Source organism: Pseudorca crassidens, chromosome 4 (genome assembly GCF_039906515.1).
Source record: "Pseudorca crassidens isolate mPseCra1 chromosome 4, mPseCra1.hap1, whole genome shotgun sequence".
Taxonomy (NCBI): Eukaryota; Metazoa; Chordata; class Mammalia; order Artiodactyla; family Delphinidae; genus Pseudorca; species Pseudorca crassidens.
The window spans coordinates 123,256,232-123,282,969 of record NC_090299.1 but is presented as its reverse complement, the minus strand read 5'-3'; the positions used below and the strand labels follow the sequence as shown (position 1 = coordinate 123,282,969).

Below are 26,738 nucleotides of genomic sequence, written 5' to 3'. Positions count from 1 at the left end.
TTCCTACGTCTTACTTCTGGTTTAATTTGCTCTTTTTCTGTTTTCTTAAGGTACAATCTTAGATTGTTGGTTTAAGATCTTCCTTCTATTCAAATATAAGCATTTAAAGCTATAAATTTCTCTCTAAGCTTTGCTTTAGGTGCATCGCACAAATATTGCTATGTTGTGTTTTCATTATCATTCAGTTCAAAATATTTTCTTTCTCTTGTGGTTTCTTCCTTTTCACATTAATTTTTTAGATGTGTTATTTAATTTCCAAATTTTGGGGGTTTCCTGCATATCTCTATGGATTGATTGTAATTAAATTCCACTATGGTCATAGAGCATTCTCTATATGATTTCACTCTTTTAAAATTTATTGAGTCTTGTTTTATGGCACCAAATATGACCTGTTTTGCTAAATACATCATGTTTGTGTGAAAATAATATGTATTCTGCCATTATTGAGTTTCCTATTCCATAAATATTAGTCAGGGTGGCTGATGGTGTTCAGATCTTCTATGTCTATGCCAGTTTTCTTTGTCTAGTTGTTCTTTCAGTTGCTGTAAGAGTGGTGGTAAAGTCTCCAAAGATGATTGTGGAGTTGTCTGTTTCTCCTTTTAATTCAGTCAATGTTTGTTTCATTTATTTTGAAGCTCTATTATTGGAACCAACATACACATTTATGATTGTTACATATTCCTGATGAATTGATCATTTTATCATTATGAAACATCTCTATCTTTGGTAATACTTAAAAAAAACCCTATTTTATCAGATAGTAGTAAAACCATGCCAACTTTCTTATGCCTACTCTTTGCGTGGTGTATCTTTCTCCATCCATTTATTTTCCATCTATTTATACCTTTGGCTTTAAAGTGCATCTCTCATAGATAGAAGATAGTAGTGTCATTTAAAAAAAAATATCCAGGTAATTCCCTGATGGTCCAGCGGTTAGGACTTTGCACTTTCATTGCCGAGGGCCCAGGTTCAATCCCTGGTTGGGGAACTAAGATACCGCAAGATGTGTGGCATGGCCAAAAATAATAATAATAAAAAAATGCCACTCTGACAATCTCTGCCTTTTAACTAAAATGTTTAGTCCAATAATATTTAATGCCATTATTGATGTGGTTGATTTTGTATCTACCCTCTTAGTTTCTTTGTTTTTTACTTCTTTCCTCTGTATTTTTTCTCTCCTCTTTTCCTGCCTTTTGATTTATTATCTGAATATTTTAAAGAATTTCACTTTTATTTTCCTGGTAATTTTTTAGTTACACTTCTTTGCATTATACCTCTAGTGGTTGCCATGATTATAGAATATATATTAAACTTTTCATATTTTACTTATAATTAATAATGTACTGCTTTTCTCCTAAAACGTAGAAATTTTGTATCCTTTTAGGTCCATATTTCCCTTACCTCCCCCCTTGTTCTTTAATACAGTTGTTTTATATATATTACATCTAGATACATTGTAAACCACAGAAATGATGTTGTAACATTTGCTTTAAGCAGTTTTATGGTTTATAAAGGATTGAGATGAAAAGGCAAAAAGAAAAAAAAATGTTTTTTGCATTTACACAGGGAATTACCATTTCATTTCCTTCTCATTCTTTTCTGAACATCTATTTTTTCTGTCTGGTTTTATTTCCCTTCAGCCTGAGAACTTCCTTTAGCATTTCTTGTAGTTCAGGTCTGCTGGTGATGAATTTTCTTAGTTTTATCTGAAAATATCCTTAATATCCTCTCTAATTCTTAAAGGATATTTTCACTGGATATAGAATTCTAGGTGGACAGTTTTCTTCTTTTTACCACGGTGTCCCACTCTCTTCTGGCCTTTACAGTTTCTGATGAGAAATCAGACATTAGTTGGATTGTTGTTCTCTGATAGTAATATTTTTTTTCTCTCTTGCTGCTTTTGAGGTTACCCTTTTCTCTCTCCTTTTCTTCTGGTATTTTACTTACACATAAATTGGAATATTTAATATTTTCTTACAGGTCTGTGAAGCTCTTTTTCTTTAGTCTTTTTTTCTCTCTGTTCTTTACCTTGGATAGTTTATATTGATTTAATTTAGTTTTATTTTACTCTTTCCTGTCATCTTCATTTGGCTAGGTCCATCTAGTGAATATTTTCTTTGAAAAATTGTAGTTTTCAATTCTAGAATCCATTTGCTTCATTTTTACTATGCTGAGATTTCCTGTTATTTTTCACTGATATTTTTGATTCACTGAAAATATTTTGTTTTACTTAATTGAAGGTATTATAATAGTGTCTTTTAAATCCTTATCTGTTAGTTCCAATCTCTTGTTCATCTCAGAGCCAGACTAAATTGATTTTCTTTTCCCTTGGGAATTCTGTTTCATTTTCTTGGTTCATTATATACCCGATAATTTTGGATTGTATCCTGAACGTTTTGAACATTGAGATGTGAAGATCCTGGATTCTGTTATTTTTCTCCAGTGAGTATTGCTTCCTTTGTTTTGGCCGATACTTTTCTTGGCTGGACTTGCATTACAAACTGTTTCTTGGGTGGCAGCTCTGGTCTCAATTCAGGTCTTTTGGCTTTAGGTGAGCTCAGTCGAGTCTGTTCTGTGCAGGTACCTTGAGGGGTTAGAGATGTGAGTAGACAGAGTTTGGGAATCCCCTTTCTGGATCTTTCCTTTTCAGGATTCCCCTATACCTGAATTTACTTTTGTGAGCTTAACTTTTCCCCGACTCAGAAGGACTAGTTTTCCCCTGGATGCTCTGGCAGCTACCGGTTGCACAGCATAGATAGGATTTAGTTTTAGGCTAAAAGCCAAGGAGATGGAAACTTGCTTGCATAGCTCCCTATCTCCCCTCCTCCAAGCAAGCCTGTGCTCTCCACCAGAGTCTCTACTCTCCAGTGGTTTCAATTAATTGCTTTTTAAATTGTGTTCAGCTTTTACAGTTGTTTTCTGTGCAGGGTTGGGGAGGTTTAGTATAGGGGCTTAGTCCATTAGTTCCAGAAGCAGAAACCTGTCCTCGGAAGCCTCCTATTGTGGTTTTCCTCCTACCCTGCTTGCCATCCCTTATAAGTTTCCTTTGCTAGTTCCTCCCATGTCCAAATATTGGGGTGTCCTAGAGCTCAGTCTAAAAACCTCTCTTTTCTATCTACATCAACTTTCTAGATCAGAGGTCAAGCCAAATCCATGCCTAGTCATTTATGTATTGCCTGTGTCTGCTTTTGGGCTATAACAGCAGAGTTGAGTAGTTATAACAGAGACCTTACAGCTCACAGAGCCTAAAATGTTTGCTATTTGGCCCTTTATAGAAAATGTTTGTTGACCCCTGTTCTAGGTGACCTTATCCAATCCAAGGAATTTAAATGTCATCTACACACTGATGACTTCTAAATTTCTTATCCCCAGCTTCAAGCTTTCTTCTGGACTCAGGCTCATATATCCAAGAGCCTAGTAACCTTATCCACATAAACCTTAATATGTCCTACACTAAACTTTAGCTATTTTCTCTATGTTGTGCTCCACCCCAAGTCTTGCCCAGATCTATTAACAGCAATTCCACCTTTCCAGCTGTTCGGGCCAAAAACCTCTGTAGTTGTCCTTCACCTCTCTTTTTCCCATCTTTCACGTCTGTCTGTAAGGAATTCCAATTGGTTCTACCTTCAGAATATGCCTAGAATCTAACCACTTCTTACCTCCTCAGCCACTGTCACCTTTCTCCAAGCTACCATTATCTCTTGCTTAGATTATTCCATTAAATTGTTCTTCTTGCTTCTGCCTTTGCTCACTTATAGTTTAATGCAACACAGCAGGAAAAAAGTGATTCTTTTTAAACATAAGTCAGGTCATTTCACTCTACGTTCAAACCTTCAAGTGGCTTCTCATTTCACTAAGAATAAAATCCGAAGTTTTATTATGGTCTTTAAAGCTGCACATGTTCTTGCCCTTCGCTGCCTCTCTGACATTTCCTTCTGTTCTCCTCTGGCCCTCAAGCTGCATGGCCTTCTTCTTGTTCCTTGAAAAGCTGAGCATGTTCCCACCTCCTCGTCTTTGTATTTACTATTTCTTCTGCCTGGGATTCTGGACTCCCGGATATCTTTATGGCTCACTCCCTCACTTTATTCAGTTCTCACAAAAATATGATACCTCTTCTGAGGTTTTCCCTGACTACCTTATTTAAAGCAGCACATTCATGAACACATGCCCATTAGCATTTATGACTGTATAACATGTGTATTTATTTATTTGTTTTCCCCAACTAGGATATGAGCTCTTTGAGGGTAGGGAGTTTGGTCTGTTTTGTTCACCAGTCTACCCTGAGTATCTGATTGTGCCTGGCACGTGAGAGAGCTCAATAAATTAGTAGAACCGATGAATGTATGCATGAATAATCACCATTCTACCCAAATTGCTTTAGTTGCAGTTTCTAGAATATACTAGACTCTATTCTCCTGTTATTCCTTCTATTTAGAATCTCTCCTTTACTGTGTCCCCATCTGTCATCCTATAAGATTCAGCTTAAATATCACCTCTGATTAAGTCTTCCCTCTGAGTGCTCACCACACTGTACTGTAATTATTTTTTACCAATACTTCTAGTTCCTAGAAGCCTAAGATCTGATTTCTGTTTCTATTTCATCCCATGCATATTGCATAGAAGATAGTAAATACCTGTTGAATCACCAGCTATTTTTAGGAGGAAGAAAGTAAGAGCATATTTTACAATTTGGAAGAGTGATGATTATTTAGATAGCTAGATCTTAATCTTCCTATTGGATTAGAGACCTAGTGTCTGTACAACTCTTAACCACAAGGAGCAGAAACTTAACTCCAGTAGCCTCAGGTAAGCTGGGTATATTGTAAGGAGGCAGTGGCAGTGAGCAAAATAGGGATCTCAAAAGAAGCCAAGATGCTGAGACCCTTCAATGGAAAAAAGAAAGTCTCTCCAACAAATGGCGCTGGGAAAACTGGATATCAACATGCAAGTTGGACCCTGTCTTATACCATACACAAAACCAGCTCCAGAATGTATCTAAGACCTAAATGTAAGACCTATAACTATAAAACTCTTAGAAGAAAAGCTTATGATAGTGGATTTGGCAAAGATTTCCTGAATATGACATCAAAAGCACTGGCAACAAAAGTAAAAATAGACAAATTGGGGGCTTCCCTGGTGGCGCAGTGGTTGGGAGTCCGCCTGCCGATGCAGGGGACCCGGGTTCGTACCCCGGTCCGGGGAGGATCCCACATGCCGCGGAGCCGCTGGGCCCGCGAGCCATGGCCACTGGGCCTGCGCGTCCGGAACCTGTGCTCCGTGGCGGGAGAGGCCACGGCAGTGGGAGGCCCGCGTACCGCAAAAAAAAAAAAAAAAAAAAGAAAGGAAATTTTGACATATGTCCAACATGGATGAATCTTGAGGATATTATGTAAAGTGAGATAAGCCAGTCATAAAAAGTCAAATACTATATGATTCCATTGGTATGAGGTATTCAGAACAGTCAAATTCATAGAAATAGAAAGTAGGATGATGCTTGCCAAGGGCTCTGGGGGAGTGAGGGAGGGGAATGGAGAGTTGTTTAATGGGTGTAGAGTTTCAGTTTTGCAAGATGAAGAAGTTCTGGAGATTGCACAGCAATGAGAATACTACACATAACACTACTGAGCTATACATTTAGAAATGGTTAAGATGGTAAATTTTACGTTACACGTTTTTTACCATAATAAAAAAAAAGATTTTCATAAGGTCATAATTTAGAAACAGAGGAAGATCTAGATACCGATAACACTTTGTCAACAAACTTTGACGAGTTTGATAACACTTGTCAAGTAGAGTTTGTGAATTTTTAAGCTGTGACTTTTCATCAAAATAATTCTACTCTTTGCTCTTCTTGTGCTTTCATTTGTCATCCCAGTACCCTAGTTGACTGATTCGCTCAGCATCCCCAACTCAAACCTTCAGAAAGGGTCTGATTAGCTCAGGAAATTCCTCTTTCCTCTGTTGGGCAGTGGTTTTCTAACCCGGCCTTATCTTGAAACCTGCAGCTTGCGAGGCTTTGTGTCAGGGGTTCTTCTTTGGTTCAATCAGGGGCCACCCCTTAATTGGGGACTGTGAAAGAGACAGTTTGTCTTAGTAGAGATCAGTGAAAGTCTGTAAATATATGCATAAAAGTAGCCAGATATAATTTAAGTAAGACATTTCAAATCCTTTTAAAGTAGATACTGCTTTAGAATAATAATAAGGAAGATATAGTGGATGCTATGGTGAGGGGCTCAGTTACCTCCTTTAGGACCAGGGCTGTCCTTCCAGGAGTGATGCCTGCTGAGGGCTCATAGCTGTGTCTCCCCAGGAATTGCCTCTGCCAAAGAGTACTGCCTTGTGCACGATTATATCCCTATCCAGGGGATAGCCTGCATCTAATAACCAGGGGTAGGGATGCGGGGGTACAAAGGCCTGGCCCCCTTCCCTTAATTTGGAACAACTTTAAAGAGCCATCTCAGCTTCAGTGCTCCATATACGATTGGCCAAGGCCTATGATGTAACAACAGCATTGCAGCTCTGTCCAGTCTTACTACCCTCACTCACTGCATTCAGAGACCCTTCCCCCAGAATCCAATCTAAAGCAGAGAAGTTTTTGTTTTCCCCTCTTGAACTTTTGAAATCTTCTCTCTGAAATTTTTTTTTTAATTTTCAAGTCTTACATGAGATGTTCAGTTTATTAATTCCCTTACTAGTTTCGAGCCTGTGGTAAGGTGAACTGTGAAATACGGCATTTTTAAACCAGTATTTTTTTAATAAGATATTTAGGAATGCAAGGAAATAACTGAGTTTTCTGGGAAATGTTTTAAGTGATATTAACAGAATTTTGCCTTATTATAAAAGTTCTCTTTTCATTGGCTTAACCAAGTTCAGTTTGATATTTTAGTCTTTTATTAAAACTGTCTCCATATAATTAAAGTACACTGATTTTGAGATACTTGGTAATTCACTTTTTTTGTTTTGCTATTTCGACATTTCCCCTTGGTTTGTTTTACTGCAGTGATATCCATGAGAAGTAACGCATGTGTGACTACATGCTCAATGGGTGGGACAAGGGAGAGAGTGAGGGTGGAACATAATGATCATTTTAACACCTTCATAACTACAAATCAGACTTTTGATGTAGCTCGTATCCTTTCCATTCAGTAAACATTTATTGAGAACCCTGGGCTAATCTCTAATGATACAGAGATGTCTATGACTGTCTCTGTCCTCAAGGACCTGACTTTACTGAAAGGGAATGTATTCATTTATTTGCTTAGATTTGTCTTCTGTTGCCCTGGGAATACAAAGATGTAGAGGTAGTCTATGAAATGTTGTGTCAGACATTAGAAACATTACTATGTATAAAATTTGTCATGGTAAAGAAAAAGAGGTTTGTATAAGGAGTAGAAGTGTAATATAAATGTGGATCTATGGGAAGCAGAACATTTCTAGAGCTGCCAGGAAATAGAAATGTGGCATAGGAAGACCGTAGGATTTATGCAATCTATGACTATTCCAAAAGGCTTGGTTTTAGAGGATCCAAAAGGAAGAGGGGCAGATATTTACTGTTCTAGGTATTTACTGAAGAGTCCAGTCAGTCTCCCAAACTGAGGCAGTGGTACTTTCCCCCAGAGCGGTGCCTATCTTATCTTTTTTTTTTTTTAATATTCTCTAGAATCTAGTAGAGTGCCTTGCACATAACAAGTTTCACTAAATGTTGGTTAAATTTGTCTATACCAGTGTTTTTCAAAGTGTGGTCTGTAGATCCAAGAATCTTTCAGGCAGCCTGTAAAGTCAAAACTATTTTCAATAATACTAAGACATTATTTGCATTTTTTGATTTTTGTGTCATTTGTACTATTTACAAGGTAAGGATATTGCCCCCTGGTACCTACAATACGATCAAGAAATCTAAGTTGAATGCAGTTTTAAAGGCCAGATGTGTTTTTTATTATATTAGTGTCATGTTTATTTCATAAGGATTAGGTAGGTTGTAATTATTTTTAAAAAGGGCTATAATGATGGCTTTTAAGTGCTATAAACATGAATATAGTCTTTTGAATGTTTGCCTTTTATGATTTGGTGTTATTTATGACTATTTCTTTCCTCCTTTTTTTAGGAGTCTACTATGGCTCAAGAATCTCCAAAAAATTCAGCAGCAGAAATTCCAGTGACTAGTAATGGGGAAGTTGATGACTCTCATGAACATGGCTTTAATAGGGTAAGAACACTTTTCTGTCTCTTAATACAGAGAATCATGATAAGCCCTTAAAGCTGAGACAAAAGTAATAGAGTTTAATATAGGAATATGTTCTTAGATAGGCTGAAATGCCAGGAATCCAATGTTATTATGGAGGGATGACTAGGTGGGTCGTGTTAGTGATTTGTCAAGAATAAGCTCCAGGCCAGTAAAGCATTTAGGCTTTGATGTTACTATCTGCAATTTTATTACATGACCAGAACAAGAGTATATCTGATGATTTTGGCATATAACTTTATAGAAAATGACTTCATTTTACTTGTGATAAGAAAAAATATTAACTATAGATCATCCTTTAAAAAACTGGTACTATCTTATCTCTTTTCTTAGTACATAATTCCGTAGTACATAATTCCTAAGTAGGCTTCTCTTGACTTTGCCGTTACTTTCTAAAATGGCATATTTGACTCAGTGGAAAATGAAACTTGGGGTGTGTTTAATTTTGATCTGCTGCGCATTTGAAATTGACATTTAATGCATTTTAATGGAAGCATCATGGGTTTAGAGATAATGTGGGTTCAAATTTCAGCTGTGCTATTCCTAGCAGTGTAACCTTGGGCAGATATTTACTTAATCTCTTCTAGTTGTTGTTTTCTAATCTCTCTAAATGAGATCTTATTTTCATGGGGATATTAATATTAAATGAGATTAAAATAAGTTATATGCCTAATATAGTCTTAGAAATGATAATGATGGTTATCATTTCTGGAGATACTTGAATTAAACATCCCATTTTATGACATTTGATACATGTGTACAACTTTAAATAACTTTAAAAATATAGTTTCATATTCTTGAAAAGGTATTGGTTGAAAGATACTTGAATTATTTTACAGCTTAAATAGGACTCTTTTTACTTCATATGTTTTAAGAATAAAATTCTTTAGTTTAACAGAAGGTGATATTTTAGATCAGGATTTCTCATTCTCAGCATTATCTGCATTTTGGGCCAGGTAAATTCCTCAGTGGAGGGTTGGCCTGTGCATGTAAGGTGGTTAGCTGGATCCCCGGCCTCCTCCTAGTAGATGCCGTAGCACCCTCCAGTTGTGACAAGCAAAAATGTTTCCAGTTGTTGCCAAATGTCGAGGGTAGGGAAAAACTTGCCTCTGGTTGAAAACTACTGTTTTGGATAGATCATTTTAATGGATTTTTAGAAAATTCCACTGAATTTCACTTATTTTTGGCTCAGCAGTCCTTTGGAAGAAACAAATGTGTTTTCAAGCTTGGGATATGTTTATTTTAATTGCAAGTGTTTTAACTCGGTTTCTAAGCATCCATGGCCCAATATACGGTGACTGACAGAAGAAAGACTTAAATTCTGAGCACTCAAAGGAAATTTTCACTTTCTGGTATTTGAAAACACTAAGACACACTTGGATATTAAGGAGACTCAAGTTACCATCATTAGACAGTCTACCAATTACTTTATAAACTTCTGTTAATTCAAATAATTTTTTATACCAGGATTTTAGTTAATGATTGCTTCATCTTATTTTTGGTAACAGTTCCTTTTTGTGAATTTATTCTGCAAACATTTATTGAGTGTCTGTTGTATACCAGGCATTGGGGATATCATCACAACAAAAATGACAGAAATACCTACCACCAGGGAGTTGATACTCTAATAGTGTAATGAAACCTTTGAGAAAAATGCAGCACATACAAAATGCTGCATTATTTTGGGGATTCACCTGCCATCTTCCATCTCAAGCCTTAAGCCTGTTCTTTTTTTTTTTTTTTTTTTTGAGCTATAGCTTATACATAGTAAAAAGCACAAATGTTAAGTGTAAAGCTTAACAGAACCACTACCCACATCAAGAAGTAGAACATTTCGAGGTCCTGCCTTACCTAGCTCCCTCTTGCCCTCTTCTAAGCAATATACCTCCCTCCCTTCCAGGATAATTACTGCTATAATTCTGTTGTCATTGATTGCTTTTGACTCTTCCTGAACTGCATATAAATGGAATCATACAGTGTGTACTCTTTTCTGACTGGCTTTCACTCAACATTATGTCTATAATATTGTTGTTGTTGCTTTGGCAGTATTTAATTCTTTTTCATTGTAATATAGTTTTCCATTGTGTCAATACACCACGATTTGTATATCCATTCTTCAGTTGATGGATACCTAGGTTGTTTCCAGCCTGTGCCTACTATGAATAAAGCTGCTGTGACCATTCTTATACAGGTCTTTTGGTGTACATAATCACCTATTTCTGTTGAGTATATACCCTGAGTGAAATTGCCAAGTCATGGTGATGTTTGGGTTTGGTAGATATTGTCACCTAGTTTGCCGAGTGGTCAAACCAGCTGATGATCCTGACAGCAGTGAATAAGTATTGTAGTTATTCCACATCATTACCAATTTTTGGTATTGTCATACTTTCAAATTTTAGCCATTCTGATGGAATCATAATGGTTATCTTATTGTGGTTTTAACATGCATCTCCCTGATGACTAATGATGTTGAGCATATTTTCAGATTATTATTGACTATTTGAATATTATCTTTTATGAAGTATCTTTTCAAGTCCTTTGCCCATTTTTCTATTAAGTATATGCCTTTTTCTAATTCATTTGTAGGAGTTCTTTATATGTTCTGGGTATAAGTCATTTGTATGGATGTGTGTATTGCAGATGTTTACCTCCAGTCTGTAACTTGCTTTTGTACTCTATTAATGGTATCTTTAGATGAGCAATAGTTAATTTTAATGAAGTCCAATTTATTAGTGTTTCTTTCCCTTTAATGATTTTTGTGACCCTTCTAAGAAATCTTTGCCTATCCCAGTATCATGAAGATACTCTAGCTTCTTCTAAAAGTTTTACTGTTGTACTTCTTACACATAGGTCTGTGATTCATCTTGAATTTTGTGTATGGCATGATGTAGGGGTCAAGTTTCATTTTCTTTTCTCATATGCATGTGATTTTCATCATTTGTTGAAAAGACTATCCTTTCCCACATAGGGGCCGTTGCTGTTAATCAGGTGATCGTAGATGTGTGGCTCTGCTACTGGGCTGTTTTATTTCTTGGTCTTTTTGTCTATCCTTGCAATAATACCACACTATCTTACCTACTTACTTATTAGAGTAATTAAGTCTGGAGCAAATACTAGCTTCAGCCATGATACCTGGTAGTTAATTCCGCCAGCTTCATTCTTCTGCAGGGTTGCTTTGTACCTTAAACCTATTCATGAGTCTTTAGTTAAGAACCTTTATTGCCTTTGAGTAGTACCGAAAAGTTTTTTTTAATCCTTTCAAATTTTAACTTTAGAATAGAGTCTTATTAGAGTGAAGTGAATTAAATCATTATATATCTGTATAAGTTCTTTGCTTATGCAGTCAAAGCCAGTTAACTTGCTGCTTTGTAAGTTTACTTCTTATTTAATGTTTAATTCTCTTTTTGGAGATTCTCCTATAATGTTATTTCATTTTCTATTGGGGGGTAAAGAAGGAAAAAAGGAAATGTTGTTCTGGAGCTCTCCTCTTATTGGATGTGAACTTCACCAGTAGGCAAGACTCCTTAGAAGCAATAATCCACTTCAAACAGTACACCCCACTTTACCTCCCTAAAGAAATTCAACATCATAAAACTTGTTTCTCTTTGTAGCTGCTCTTATGAACAATATATATCATGAGAGTTTCTTACATATTTAATATTCTTTAAAATAAAACTTGGCTATGTGATCCCTTTTACTATGAGTGAAAACGGTATTTCAAAAGCATCTTTTGACTGTTTTAAATAAATTACACTCAAGATCTGTTAGGCATATATTTACCTACATTTTGGCATACTCCTTTATTTTCCTGAGCAATAAAATGGAAATTGTATTTAACGTCATATTCATATTGCTCTTTTAATATAGATAAAAGTTCATAAGGAAATTGTGAATAATGTACTGCTCTGCTTAGCATTATATAGACTAATAAAGAGATTTCATGAGAAACTAGCTCATAACTAAGGGTATTTTACTAATATACATCTTTTATACATATTTGATGTTTAAAATCATACAATACACAACATTGTAAATCAACTATACTTCAATAAAAAATATTGAAAAAATGAAATAAAATCATATAATGGCTTTTATTTAATGCATACTGCATAATGCATTTTAAAAAGTATAAAGTCTTGTATGAAATTAAGATGATGGCTTATTAAGTTGTCATAACTTGGCTGGCCAGTTGGCGTCACTGTGGCCCAGGCAGTGAAATTGTAAATGATTCTGTTCTCCTTTGTGTGTCTCACTGCCGATGTTTCATTTTTCATTTGATTTCCCTTCTTAGCCTCCTACTACAAGAGGCTCTGGTGGGCTTTAACTCAACAGTCACATTGAAATAGAGAATGTAATGGGAGAATTTGTCCTAGAAATTCCCTGGCAGCAGCTTAACATGTGTTAATGTTTCAAGGTTTGTTACTTTTTTTTATTAAGATGAGGGGCAACAGCTATACGTAGAGAGGATAGGATAATAATCTTAGTATTATCTCAGTTCTTTACAGCAAAAATATTTTTGCTTCTAAATAAAAAGTAATTGTTATTTTTTATAGAGTAGTAAAGTTTAATCTCTAAAGAATACAAATTACTCTTTTACTTATAAACTGCATATTATTTATAATTTATTCTGTTATAGTGCTGGCCAAAATATTAGGTTAGAAATGTGCAATTTGTACCATGAGTTAAAGAAGGGAATATTAGCTCCTTGTGAATTAAGTTGAAACTTCTTGTGAATTAAGTTATATTTGGCAGATTTAGAGAAATTACCTTAGTAAATATAGCTAAAATAAAACTTTTCCTGTGGTAGGCCCAAAACTAAAATTCATAATTTAGGTTTTTCCACCTATAGACCTTTTCTGTAGAAAAACCTATATATACAAAAGCTACCAAATCTTGTGTTCAATTTGAAGGAGTTTAGGATCCCTTGAACCTTGCAGGTGGATCCTTAGGTTCCCTGTGTTTTAAATACTCCTGATCTATAAGTTTTGAGTTAAATCACAGGATTTTAATCCAGTAGGAATACCTTGAAGATCCCTGTGTCTCACTACTTTATTTTACAACTGAGGAAAAGGGGCCCTGAGGTTGTGATGGAATTACCCATATTAACTCGCTGTACCAAAAGCTTATGTGATTGACTGTAAGTACAGTGTGGGCAAGAATGCTCATTCATTACCTTATCTCCGGGGCCTGGCAGCATTGCTGGCACATAATAGATAATCAGGCTTTCATTAAATGTTTAGTGAATGAATGAACAAATGTTAGAACCAGGACTAGAAACACGGTTTCTAGACTTCTATGGAACAACAGGAAGAGATATTATACTCTTAGACTTGACACATCTTTTGTCCGTAATTTTCCACATGCATCATGGTCATCATTGTTGTAGCTGTTGGAAGTTTTATTGTTTTGGACGTTTTTATTGTTATTTTTCTTTTACTCTTTAATTCTTTTGTTAAACTAAGTAGTTTCTCCATTCCCCTGTACTTATTAGTCTGGATAACATACTTTAGCAGTCTAAAGAAGACTTGGGAAAGAATATAAGAGTAGAAATTATAAGAACCCTTTTTAGAACACATTTCCTCTCCTCACCTTAATGTTGTAACTGTCCATTTATTTATCTGCTTTTCCCAAGAGCTTGGAATCACTCTGTTTATGGCAGAGACGGTATGTGTGCACTGCACAGCTTATGGTTCACAGTAGTTCAGTGAAAGAATGAGTTTCAGTATGACTTAAATTTAACATAATTTCTACTTCAGCCATCCTATCCTAGAGTTTGAGTAGCATCTGATGACAGTTTTTCCCCATACTATATGGTGATACAATATAATGCTTCTGCATTGTCTGAAAAATTTAGTACTTCTGTCATTGGCAGCATTGATTTGATGAGGGCTTTTTCCTAAGGCCAGTTTTTTACCAGATGTATATCTTAGATCCCTTTAAAGGTATGGCAAATGTTTTTCAGGGGTTGTTTAATCCATGCAAATCTAAATTCATTTTAATATTTACTTTTTTTAAGTACAGAATATATTCTTAGTACTATTACCACAAATTAAGTGTTAAAATATATGTTTATTATATATACATCTATTAAATTAACTCTGGATTCATATTCCTGTTGAAAATTGTGAATAAGTATAATTTTTAATGAAAAGCTGAAGCCATATGTATCTTAATTATAATTTTTAGATTGTACCTTTATAAACAAATGCTATCATGGATAAGTGTTTTACTATTTAGGAGAAATTGTTTTGAATGTAGTTATATACAAACATTTCCATAGTGATAGTCTTTGAATGAATTCAGCATTTCCTTGATGCAAATTGGTACATCTTAACTTCAGTACTACTTAGAATCTAGACTTTAGTCTAAGATGCAGGGGTTGGGGTGGAACCAAGAGAATAGACAGTAAACTGCCAGAAGATAGTGATGCTCTAAGTTCTTGTTAAATGTTTGTTGAGTGAATGAGAGGGAACTGGAGAGAGAGAGAGAGAGAGAGAGAAATGAGATTGAGATTTTGTGTGTGTGTGTGTGTGTTGATAAAATGAAGAAAGTAGGTAAGTCAGGAGATTTGCTGTCTTGATCAACTGGAGTAACAGATATGGGAGGAGATTGTGATCATAAAATAAGTTATTAGATTTAAGATTCCAGGAGTGTTGCTTCCTGAGCAGTGACAAGATCCAAAGAGTGGCCATGGGAGTTCCAGTTGCTTAAGTAGAATTGGGCGTGAAAGGTGAAAGGCATTAGAGATGAAGAAGTTAATGAAATCTGAGACTAAAGTGTAGGTTGGGATATACTGTATTAGTTGAATATATCTTTTATCTGCCGTCACACTCTTGGCCTCTTGTCCAGCTACAGATCACCAAATCTGAATGAAACTACCAACCTTAGGCTTCCTACAAGCATACTGAGGGGGAAGAAATCATACATCTTTACAGATGGTTATTACTACAACCCATCATTCTGCATCAACATAGGTAGGCAGGCTCACGCAATAGATTTTATTTCATTTTAAGTATTTCACAGTTTGTATTAAAAAAAAATAAAGCAACAGACTACATACCGTGCCATTAGTAGAGTATGTTTTTGATGAGCTGTAAAACTCAGCTTAGACACCTTACATATCACTTTGGAAGTAATTGCAAACTGAACATAGAGTCATTCCCTGAAAACGTGCCCAAAACGTTGGGAACACCCAGGATAATGGTAAAAATTGGGGATAGAGCAGAAGACCTGGATATGCCAAAGCCCTCATTATTGAGGGGACTGACCGGAAAGAAGGTGAGTGATGGAGGGTCGGTAGGTGGGGCGGCCCGCAAGGGCAGTGAGGTGGGAGTCAGCACTGCACACTACAGCAGAGTTCCTCAGAGTGTAGACAGAGGGTTACCTACATCAGAGTCACCTCACTTACTTGTTTGAAATTCTGACTCCTGGGTTCCACACTTCAACTTAACCAGAATTACAACAGGCAGCTAAGAAGAACCTGCATTTTTAGTAGTTTTCTCAGGTGATTCTTACCCAAACCAAAGTTTGAGAACTGGTAGTTAGGAAGTGGAGAGCTGAGAAAATGCTGACCCTCCCTCTACCTGCTTGATAAACAATGTTGGAGAATAGGCCACTTTGACTGAAGATAATTGTAGAGTGTCAGAGAGGCCACCGTGAGGAGGTTAAGGATGTTGCAGTATGTTTACAGCAGAATTAGGAATGTGGAGGTCTGTTGAATAACAGCTTTGCTTCTGGCAGATAATCCTTATAAGCAGCTAACTGTTAAAACAACAAAAGGGGGTTTTAAATTACCAAAGTTTATAGAATATTTAACATAAAATTTTCAATTTGTTTCTTTTAAAATTATATTATGTATATGCTGTGGAAGGTTTTATCCATTTTGAAGAATGAGATAAGGTGTTTAAATTGAGAAAATTAAATGAAGTATTAGTATTATATCTGCTAAATACTAGGAGTACCAAAGAGGAACAAAATAGATGGTCTTAGGGAGCTTACCGTCTTCAGGAGAGAGAATGTAGACAAATAATGTCAGTGCTGTGTGAGAAGTGATATGCTAAGCCCAGTATAGCATCGGCTGATAATGGGTACGAACAAGTATGGGAAGATTACCTGAGGAAGTGCTATCCAAGCTGAATCTAAAGGATGAGCCAACCCGATGAAGAAGAGTAAAGAATGGTCCCATCAGAGGCAACTAGAAAGACCTGAAAAGGTTGTGAGACCGTAGAATTGAAAATTCGTTATTGTTGGAGTGGGGAACGTGGGGGCAGATGTGTGAGAAATGAGGTTGGAGAGTAAGTAGGGATGAGGTCCTGTAAAACCTCAAAACCGTGTGGAGGAGTTTGGACTTTACCTAAAAAGCAATGGAGGACCACTAAAATGAGTAAAAACTGAAGTGCCTCATCACATTCGCATTTTAGAAAGTTGTCTCTGCCTACTGTACAAAGAATGAATTTCAGGGCTGACAAGACTAAAGACAAGGGAGACAGATTCTTCAGGTCACCATGGGAAGAAGGGAAGTGAGACTTCGGACTTTGCTCTTGGAGGGAAACTAGAGCCAGGAAAGAACACCAAGCCATTTTAAAAGATGCAGATAGGAGGAAAACTGGGGAAATATAGTGTAAGGAAACTAGGGTGAAGAGAGTTCGTGTAGTTTGTGGAATACTTGGAGAATCCTTACAGATTGTTGGTGGTTGCAATGCATGCTTTGCGAATTCCTCCTTTTTAAAAGATTTCTCCTCCTCTCTCTGAGTAAAAGGGGAGAATTCATTAATAAATCTCTAGTTCTTTTTTTTAACATCTTTATTGGAGTATAATTGCTTTATAGTGGTGTGTTAGTTTCTGCTTTATAACAAAGTGAATCAGCTATACATATATCCCCATATCTCCTCCCTCTTGTGTCTCCCTCCCACCCTCCCTATCCCACCCCTCTAGGTGGTCACAAAGCACCAAGCTTAAAATCTCTAGTTCTACTTATATACTGTAGTGTTCTGCATCTTACTGAGCATGTGTATTTTTTTAAATTAATTAATTAATTTTATTTTTGGCTGCGTTGGGTCCTCATTGCTGCCCACGGGCTTTCTTTTAGTTGCAGTGAGTGGGGGCTATTCTTCATTGCGGTGGGCGGGCTTCTCATTGCGGTGGCTTCTCTTGTTGTGGAGCATGGGCTCTAGGCACACGGGCTTCAGTAGTTGTGACACGCGGGCTCTAGAGCGCAGGCTCAGTAGTTGTGGCGCACGGGCTTAGTTGCTCCGCAGCATGTGGGATCTTCCCGGACCAGGGCTCAAACCCGTGTCCCCTGCATTGACAGACGGGATTCTTAACCACTGCGCCACCAGGGAATCCCCAAAGCATGTGTATTTTAAAGCAAATTTGCTGAACATTTGGTGTTCTTTAATTGTTAATTTTGCTCTAACTTCAGTTCAAAAGTAGATTACTATGCTAAATTATAAAGTTACATTTTTAACCTCATTCTTATTCTTACCTCTGTTAAAATATGCAAATGGAAGCAAGTTATTTTGGTTGAAAATGAACATCCCTTCACAGCTTTATGGAAGCTGTAACTACAAGTATTATCTTGTATCCTCTGAAAAGAACTTAAACTATACATGAAACTTTTTTGCCAAAAGCATTATATTTTATTTTAATTGTTTGAAGATTTATTTTTAGAAACTGTTAAATACTCCAGTATTATCCTAGTAGCTTGAATAGAAAATTAACTTCAGGTTTATTCCATTTTATTGTGCAATTGTTAAGCATGACTTTGCAAAGTCTTAAACATTGAGTTGAATGTGCGCGACATAAAAATGCAAATTAGGGATTTTACATTGTTGGTTATAAATGGGCTCGTTGTCTCTCAAATATATTCTGGAAACTATAGGAGTAAATGCAGTAACATATATTTTAAAAGTTACTAAGCTAGGCACAACCTTACAACTGAGACACTAAAAGTTTAAGGGTTATGTAAAGATACATTTTAAAGTTTTTGTGAACTATGAGGCTAAATTATATTACTTAGAGAATGTGTATTTTACAGAAAGCAGTCAACAAGCTCATAAAATACTGAGTGTTTTCTTACAAGTCATGCATTCCACTCTCATAGCGCATATCATTTTGTGTTGCAGCAACTTAACTGCCAGACCACTATCAAAATGATAATTCTGTTCACAACCTGAATGGATCTATTTGTACCACTTTTGGTTAGGCTCCTTCTGCTAGTAAGAGTTTAAGCAAAGGAAGGCCTTAGTGTTTTTCAAATTTTACAGCTGTTTTACATAAAGGACACGAGGTTTTTTTCTAGAAGAACTTTTGTTTGTTGAGTAAAGGACCCTTGGGAGACCATTGGGAGAGGTTTGAGTGAAATGTAATATCCTCAGACAGCTAGAAGTTGTTTCTTCCAGAGGCCATGCATGACAAGATGGAAGCATCCCTTAACTTCTTAAAAACTTAGGGAATGAGAGGTATCCATCAAATTCCCTATTTAACCTGTTACTCGCTCCCCTCTTCCCAACTACTACTACTATATCTCTTTTCTGGGAATTCACACAATATTTTGTGACAGGACAGATGATTCAAATGAATAATGTTCTTTCAGTTAAGTTCTAAGAATACAGCAAACACAACTCTCCTGGACCTCTGTGCCATTTGTATGTTGTTTATGGTTTTTCACCCTCATATTTTGAGAGCTGTCTTTGATACTTTTTTCCTTAAGGAGAGCTAAAAAGCTGTCAAGACTTGGAGCAAAGCAATATCCAGGGAAACCACTCTATAAATAATTGACCTTAATAACCAAACTCACAGAGTTTGAGAAATATCTTGGTGCTTTGACATTATTTATTTTGTAAGTGATGTATTTGTCTTTTAGAGAGAAAAAATTATCTGGTTTTATGTAAATATGAATAAAAGTGTCAGTAATATTTAAAACTGGAAACCATTGATTTAGTACATTAGTATATTAAAAAATAAACTGGGAAGGTAAAGATCATTTATTTAGCAAAATGAACAGACTCAGAGATTTGGTTTAAAAATAAGAAGTAAATAAAACTGAGTGTAAAGAGTGTTTTCTTTTTAATTCTAAGTGCTCTCCAAAACAATACACAGATGAAAAGGATATTGTCCTGTGACAAGAGGTTTTACGTGACATTAGGAAATAAGTGAAATGGAATGAAAGTTGTTATCTGTTTTGTACCAGTAGGAAATTACAAGTTGAGAATATATTTGCATTAGTGTGTTTAAACTAGTGAGCAGATTCTGCAATGATTTTTAAAAGATATTTTTAAAATATTTTTTTTAAGAAAACATACTAGCTAAAATAAATTGAGTCTCTAACAAATTGCTTGTGTCTGTTTACATTTACTATACATTACAGTTAATAGTGTGTCTTGAAGCTTAGTCCTATTTCTGTGTTCCTGTTTTCTCATCTGTAAAATAGTAGTGATAGTACTACTAAATGAGATATTAGGCAGTTCTTGCTTTGTATAGTTCCAAAATGCATTAATTTTGGTTACCGTGGTTTAATTAAATAATATCTGTCCCGAACAACACAGCTCAGATTTCTGTCACCACAGTGTATTAACAGTAGTTGTATAAAGTATAAACTTCACTGCTAGCACTTAAGTTCAAAAATCACCATGTGAATGACGATGCATACATATCATGATTATTGAGTAATCACATCACTTTCAAAGTCTCTTGGTGATTGGTCACTGTATCTGTTATTCATTTCATACACAGACAGCAAATCATGTGGTTCTGTTATCACCTTGTCTCCTGGTCATAAACCCATGTGGCATTTTACAGAAGTGGATAATCAAAAGGGAGTGGGTAAACAAAGAAGTGCAGCAAAGAAATGAAAAGTGATAACATAAATTCAGACCAAACCTAAACGGGGGTGGGGGGGCTTCCCTGGTGGTGCAGTGGTTAAGAATCCACCTCCCAATGCAGGGGACACGGGTTCAAACCCTGGTCTGGGAAGATCCCACATGCCGTGGAACAGCTAAGCCCGTGCACCCACAGCTACTGAGCCTGTGCTCTAGAGCCCACGAGCCACAACTACTGAGCCTGTGCTCTAGAGCCAGCGAGCCACAACTACTGAAGCCCGTGCGCCTAGAGCCCATGCTCTACAACAAGAGAAACCACCACAGTGAAAAGCCCGCGCACCTCAATGAAAAGTAGCCCCTGCTGACTGCAACTAGAGAAAGCCCGCATGCAGCAACGAAGACCAAACTCAGCGCCCCCCCCCAAAAAAAACCTAAATGGGGGACTTCCTTGGGGGCACAGTGGTTAAGAATCCTCTTGCCAAAGCAGGGGACACGGGTTTGAGCCTTGGTCCAGGAAGATCCCACATGCCGAGGAGCAACTAAACCCATGTGCTACAACTACTGAGCCTGTGCTCTAGAGCCCAGAAGCCACAACTACTGAGCCCATGTGCCGCAACTACCGAAGCCCATGCGCCTAGAGCCCGTGCTCTGTAACAAGAGAAGTGACCGCAGTGAGAAGCTTACGCTCGGCAACCAAGAGTAGCCCCCGCTCGCTGCAACTAGAGAAAGCCCGCACACAGCAGCGAAGACCCAACGAAGCCAAAAATAAATACATTTATTTAAAAAAAAAATACCCCAACAAAACCTAAATGGGACTTCTCTGGCTGGTGGTCCAGTGGTTAAGACTTCGAAATTCCACTGCAGGGGGCGTGGGTTTAATCCCTGGTAGGGGAACTAAGATCCATGTGCCCCACAGTGTGGCGAAAAGAAAAATAAACCTAAACGGAGTTGTGGAAGAAATAACTGACCCACAGGCATGTTGACACTGCCACGGTTTGAGAGACTCTAGATCTGAGCCAGAAGAACGTAGTGAAGGCTAACTTAACAACATAAGCAAGGAAAGAGTTTTTTAAAGTTTTGACAAGAATTTTTGAAGGTAATGGAATAATCAGTTTTTCCCATTAACCACTTTGCATGGTTTCTACTTGCTTGGTCATTTTTATGATCTTGATCTTGCCCTGTCATGCAGAGTGAACACTGCCTGTACATAAAGTGCTTAGAACAATCCCTGGCACATAGTAAGTGCTCAAGAAATGTTTGCTATTGTAATTATTATTGATAGCACTAATTAGTTGTAAAGATGATTGTAGTAGGGGAGAGGGATGGCCAGCTTAACTGAGTGCCTAAAAATATGTACTGGGTATCTCGCCCATATTATCTCGTCTAATTGTAGTAGTACTCTGGGGTAATTTTGATCCTCTTTTTACAGCTGAGCTAACAGGAACTAAAACGTTTTTAAGTACTTACCCAGGATCACATAGCCACTAAATATTGATAGGAAAGCAATATTCAAATGAGGCCATCTGAATTATCTTTCCAGGTTTTTCATGTTTCTAGTAATAGTTGATACTTGATGAGACTATCACAAACTTTAAAAAGTGATTTTAGAGTCTTTGCTGTTGATAAACATTTTTAAGGTTTGCCATACAAAATTCAAAAGGTGATTTCACGGGGAGCTCTAATTAGGGTGAAGAAAGCAAGAATCAATCTTTCAGTTTACTTGTATTTACTATTATGTTATTGTGCTTTTATTTTATGTTTATTAGTTTTTGTTTGTCCTCATAATGATTAGCAGTGAGATCCTTAAATTTTTTTTAAAAATTATGTCATAGCTTTGCTTATAACAAATCATTGGAGTGGGTATTTTTTCTTTTTACAGGCCAATTCAAAGAAATGTCCCTGGTAAAACTAATGTTAATTAGTTTTCTCTTTTGGAGTAGACATATCATCTCCATTGGATTAAACAGAAAGTTTGCCTTTGATCTTTTTGGTCTTGCTAATGAAAAACTCTAGATGTTAAGTGTACATTGGTTTTACCACTTTTTTAATGTTTTTATCAAATATTGGATATAAAAGAGTGTTGATACAATATGTATAAGATAGAAAGAATAACTATACACATAAAAGGCATACAGATTGGAAAGGAAGAGGTAAAACTATCTCTATTTGCAGACAACATAACCTTGTATATAGAAAATCCTGAGGAATCCACACACACAAAAAACCTTTTAAAAATAATAAGTTCAGCATAGTTGAAGGATAGAAGAGCAATATGCAAAGCTCAATTTTATTTCTAAACTCTAGGAATAAATAATCCAAAAATAAATTTAAGAAAACAGTTGCATTTATAGTAGCATCAAAAATAAGAAAATACTCAGGAATGTGTGCAAAACTTGTACCCTAAAAACTATAGGACATTGAGGAAAGAAGTTAAAAAAGATCTAAATAAATGGAAGGACATCTCACGTTCATGGATCAGAAGACTTAATTTGTTAAGATGGGAGTCTCCCTAAATTGATCAGATTCAACACAGTCTCTATCAAGATCCCAGCTGGCTTTTTTTTGTAGAAATTGACAAACTGATCATATGTAAATGGCTCACTCGCTCATTTTGTTCAGAATTCTGCCCACATCTTACCTCTTCAGAGAGACCTTCCCTGAATATCCCATCTAAAGTAGCACCCTTTGCCTGTCACTCTGTATCCCTCTTATCCTGCCTTAAAAAAATAACAAACACACTTACAATTTATTACTGTTTACCCTTGAACAATGGGTTGGGTGCCCACCCTCCCCACAGGCAAATTTTTGTGTAACTTTTCCTTTGGCCCTCCTTATCCACGATTCAGCATCTGAGGAGTCAACCACCTCGGATCTTGTAGTACTGTAGTACAAGCATATTTATTGAAAAAAATCGGCATATAGGGGATGCAGTTCAAACCTGTGTTTTTCAAGGATCAACTGTACTTACTACAGCACTTCTTATTACCTGAGATACATTTATTTAGTGTCCATCTCCTCCTTCCCCTATACCTCACATGAGTCTGATGGGCAGAGACCATCTGTTTCCTACAGTGCTTATCTGTAGTGTCTAGAGGACTGGCTGTCATAACTTGGTGCTCATTAAATGTTGATTCAGTAAATCCTTTATGTTCCAGAGCTCAAGCAGTACTTTCTCTTTTCCTATTTGATTTTCATGGACTTAGTCCCTATTGTGAATTCCTCTGATACTTATTGTCTTTACTTTGGCACCAAGTTCAACTTTTATATTAATGTTTGTGTATGTTGTCTCTCCGGTGAGGCAAGTACTGTACCTTATGTTATCTTTTTCTTTGCCCAGCAAGTCTAACATAGTAAGAATAAGCAGATACTCATTAAATTAAATTTTAAAATAAGCCTATTGCTGTATCAGCTTCTTAATCTATATGGTGTTGTCTTAAGTCCTTTAGTTTATTCAACAAATTCATTTATTTATTCATCCAACAAATATTTATTGAATATAATAAATAAATTATATTTATTTATCACTAGCTACTTAATGATAACTGCTGTGAGAAAAATAAAACAGGATAAGCAGAATAGGGAGTTCAGTGTGAAGGCTGCAGGAGTTTCAAATGATAACTGTACATTATATGTGGTGGAATAGAGTATTAAGAAAGGACTTCAAAGACGTTTATCTTTTAGTGCATCGCTAACTTGTCATTGTTGTGAAAAACCAGTAGGATCCATTCATAGACTCTGATTATGAAAATTGGGTAATTCCTCATATCCAAGTCAGAGGACAGAAAGGACTTCTAATTGGAAATCTGTGTTTCGTGGCTTTTTCTCTTTTCTTTTACTATAAGACTGAATGTCAAATATTATATTTATTACCATTAAAAGCTAAATTGCAGTTAGGTTGGCTAATATAATATAATTTATATTATAGGTTGGTTTAATATAAATCTAAATAACAAGAAATTTTCTTTACCTCAACCTTTATCTCACCCTGACTGAAGTGAGAGAAGCCCTGTTTACTTAGCTAACCTGGAAATCAAAGGAAAGTTTAATTTTGCAAATGAATGATTTGTTTATACTGAACATTAGCCAGGCTCATCATGATTATATTAGACATCAGTATGTTTTTTAATGTTAGACTTGACTTTTTAATCTTAATTTCTACTCTTTAAAATGATTTTCCTGACGTATCAGTGGATTAGAAATTGAATTTTAATATCTGCCTGATGCTTAGTTCTAAAATGATGAAAGTATTTTGTATTTGATATACACTGTACCTCTTAATAGCAAATCTTTCTGGGTTTGCTGCTGATTATACATCATTACAGAACCCTGTGACAGCATAAGGGAATACTACATAGTAGAGAGAAAAAACAGTTTAAGGTGGATTAAAAGGACAGAGTTATGCTGAAATGTTATGTGACATGAGATTTTTTACAAGATTTTCTCTTTTATTTAAATGTTGCTAAGGATTTGAAGCGTTCATTACCAGCTGGACTTGGTCTCTCAGAAACCCAAATCACATCTCATGGCTTTGAAAGTACCAAAGAGGGGGTTATTGAAGCAGGAGCATTTCAAGGTAAGGAACCCATTATTTTTAAAGATGGCTGGGGTGGAGCCTTTATTAATAAAGCATGAGGGTTGAGCCCTTTAATTCCGTGATAAAACACTGATTATAAACATAATCCTTTTTCTCTTCAATTTAAATAATTTAAGAATTGTTTAGTAGTCATCTCTATATAAATAGATCAATGTGCATAACTGCACTGATTATTACTTAAGAATTGGTTTTAAAATACTGAAATAAAAACTCAAAAATTATGTCAAGAATGCATATTTAAATTATTTTAGGGGTAACCACAAAATTTATAGGTCAATATTGATTTGTATAAATACATATTTCCTGTTTCATAGCAATTAGGAAAATGAAACTTTTATTTTTCTTACTATACATGCTGTGTAGGAGGTCTCCAAGACCACCCTCAGATTCAGTAATTTCCTAAGAGGACTAACAGGACTCAGTCTATAGTCATACTCTAGGCTATGATTATTACAGCAAAAGTATACCGAGCACAGTTAGCAAAGGCAAAGGATGCCTGAGGCGAAGTCTAGGGAAACTGGGCATAAGCTTGCAAGGATCTTTTCCCGGTTTGGTCACACAGGACATGCTTAATTCCCCCCAGCAGAGCTGTGACAACAAATGTGAAATGTTGCTAACGAGGGAAGGTAATTAGAGCCTCAATGCCCAGAGTTTTTACTGGAGATTGCTTGCTCACATAGGCGCCCTCTCTGAGCACGTGCCCAGATTCCAGACTCCCAGAAGAAAAGCGTAAACCACATTGTTTGTATAAACAGTTTAGGCATAGTGAGCAAGTTTTACCATTTTGGGAATGGAGGGAATCACCCCAAAATTAAAGTTCTCAGATGCCAGCCAAGGGCCAATCTTCTATAAGCTGGTCTTTTTAAGGATAAGTAGTTAGACCTACTATGTTAGCTATTTTCTGCACACATCCCATGTATATATGTCTATTTTTAATATAAAGTAAAATGCTTCCTTTTTTAATGCTCTTGCCTATAATAACATTTTTTAGGTATTCTTTCATTTTCACACAAGTGAAAGAAAGTGAAATCATGTGGAAATTTGGACGTGAAAATGGATCGTTTTCTCGGACAGAGCTGTAGTTAAAGTAGTAATAGTTGATGTTCAATGAAGAATTTTAATTTTAATATTGCATTATAATTTCACAAAATAAAAAAGATATCTCCATGCCTTTGTAATCCTTAGCCCTCTTGCAGATAATAGTATTCTATATTCTTATTATACTAATGGCCAATACTTCAGTCAGAAACAACTTATATTTTGGGACTTCCCTGGTGGTCCAGTGGTTAAGACTCTGCAATCCCAATGCAGGGGGGCCTGGGTTTGATCCCTGGTCGGGGAACTAGATCCCACATGCTGCAACTAAAGATCCCACACACAGCAAAGAAGAGCCCATGTGCTGCAGCTAAGACCCGATGCAGCCAAATGAATAAATAAATATTTTTTTTTAAAACCTGTATTTTGAAATATATTCTTTGTTAAATGGATCCTGGAAATAGGCATTTAGGATAACCCAGTATAATATCCTCTGCTGTAGGCTGTAAAATGAGTGGGCTACCTACTGACATTATTTTTTTTTCATTTTTCATTCTTATGTTCAGAAAAATAAAGATATAGAAAGGGAGCATACATGTCAGTATCTCCATAGTCATTGCATAGCATTGTGGTGTTATTTTCTAGGGGATAACTTTGAATTTGAAAAGGTTAACTGATTGCCTAAAATTATGAGTGCTTAAAGATATAAGGCTGCATAATGTGACATCATTTTTGCACCAGTCACCAATTTCCAAATTTAAATGTCAACATAGAGTAAAAAAAAAAAACTTTTACAATTAAGATATTTTAAGTATTTTCAGTGAAATTATTTAGCTGGTGTTTGGTTTTATTCTTTCCCCCTTAATCAGAATAGTATTATACAATAATCGAAATCAGCTGGCCATTGCAGCCTGCTGTGCATGAGCATGAAAATGCCAGTCACTTTCACTTGCTTATAGATCCATCCTCATCCTTCAAATTGGAATAAAAAATGTTTCATGATAATGGCGGTAATTTACATCTCTTTGAATTGACTTTGTAAAACACT

At 36.1% G+C, this 26,738-nt stretch overlaps 1 protein-coding gene and 1 non-coding gene across 7 annotated transcripts in view; both read left to right on the top strand.

The window, feature by feature from the left end:
• ARFIP1 (ADP ribosylation factor interacting protein 1) overlaps positions 1-26,738 on the top strand; it is a 135,024-nt gene that overhangs the window by 40,658 nt on the left and 67,628 nt on the right. For all 6 annotated transcript variants that reach the window (XR_010943128.1, XM_067736652.1, XM_067736650.1 and 3 more), the window contains 2 exons: positions 8,105-8,206; positions 24,526-24,634. Coding sequence is in view for 5 of the 6 variants with exons in the window: in XM_067736652.1 (XP_067592753.1) it covers positions 8,105-8,206; positions 24,526-24,634 (211 nt within the window). In the remaining variant the exon portion in view is untranslated. The remainder of the gene's footprint in view (positions 1-8,104; positions 8,207-24,525; positions 24,635-26,738) is intronic.
• On the top strand, positions 916-988 carry TRNAE-UUC (transfer RNA glutamic acid (anticodon UUC)). The gene has a single exon. It is a non-coding gene; the product is annotated as a tRNA-Glu (tRNA).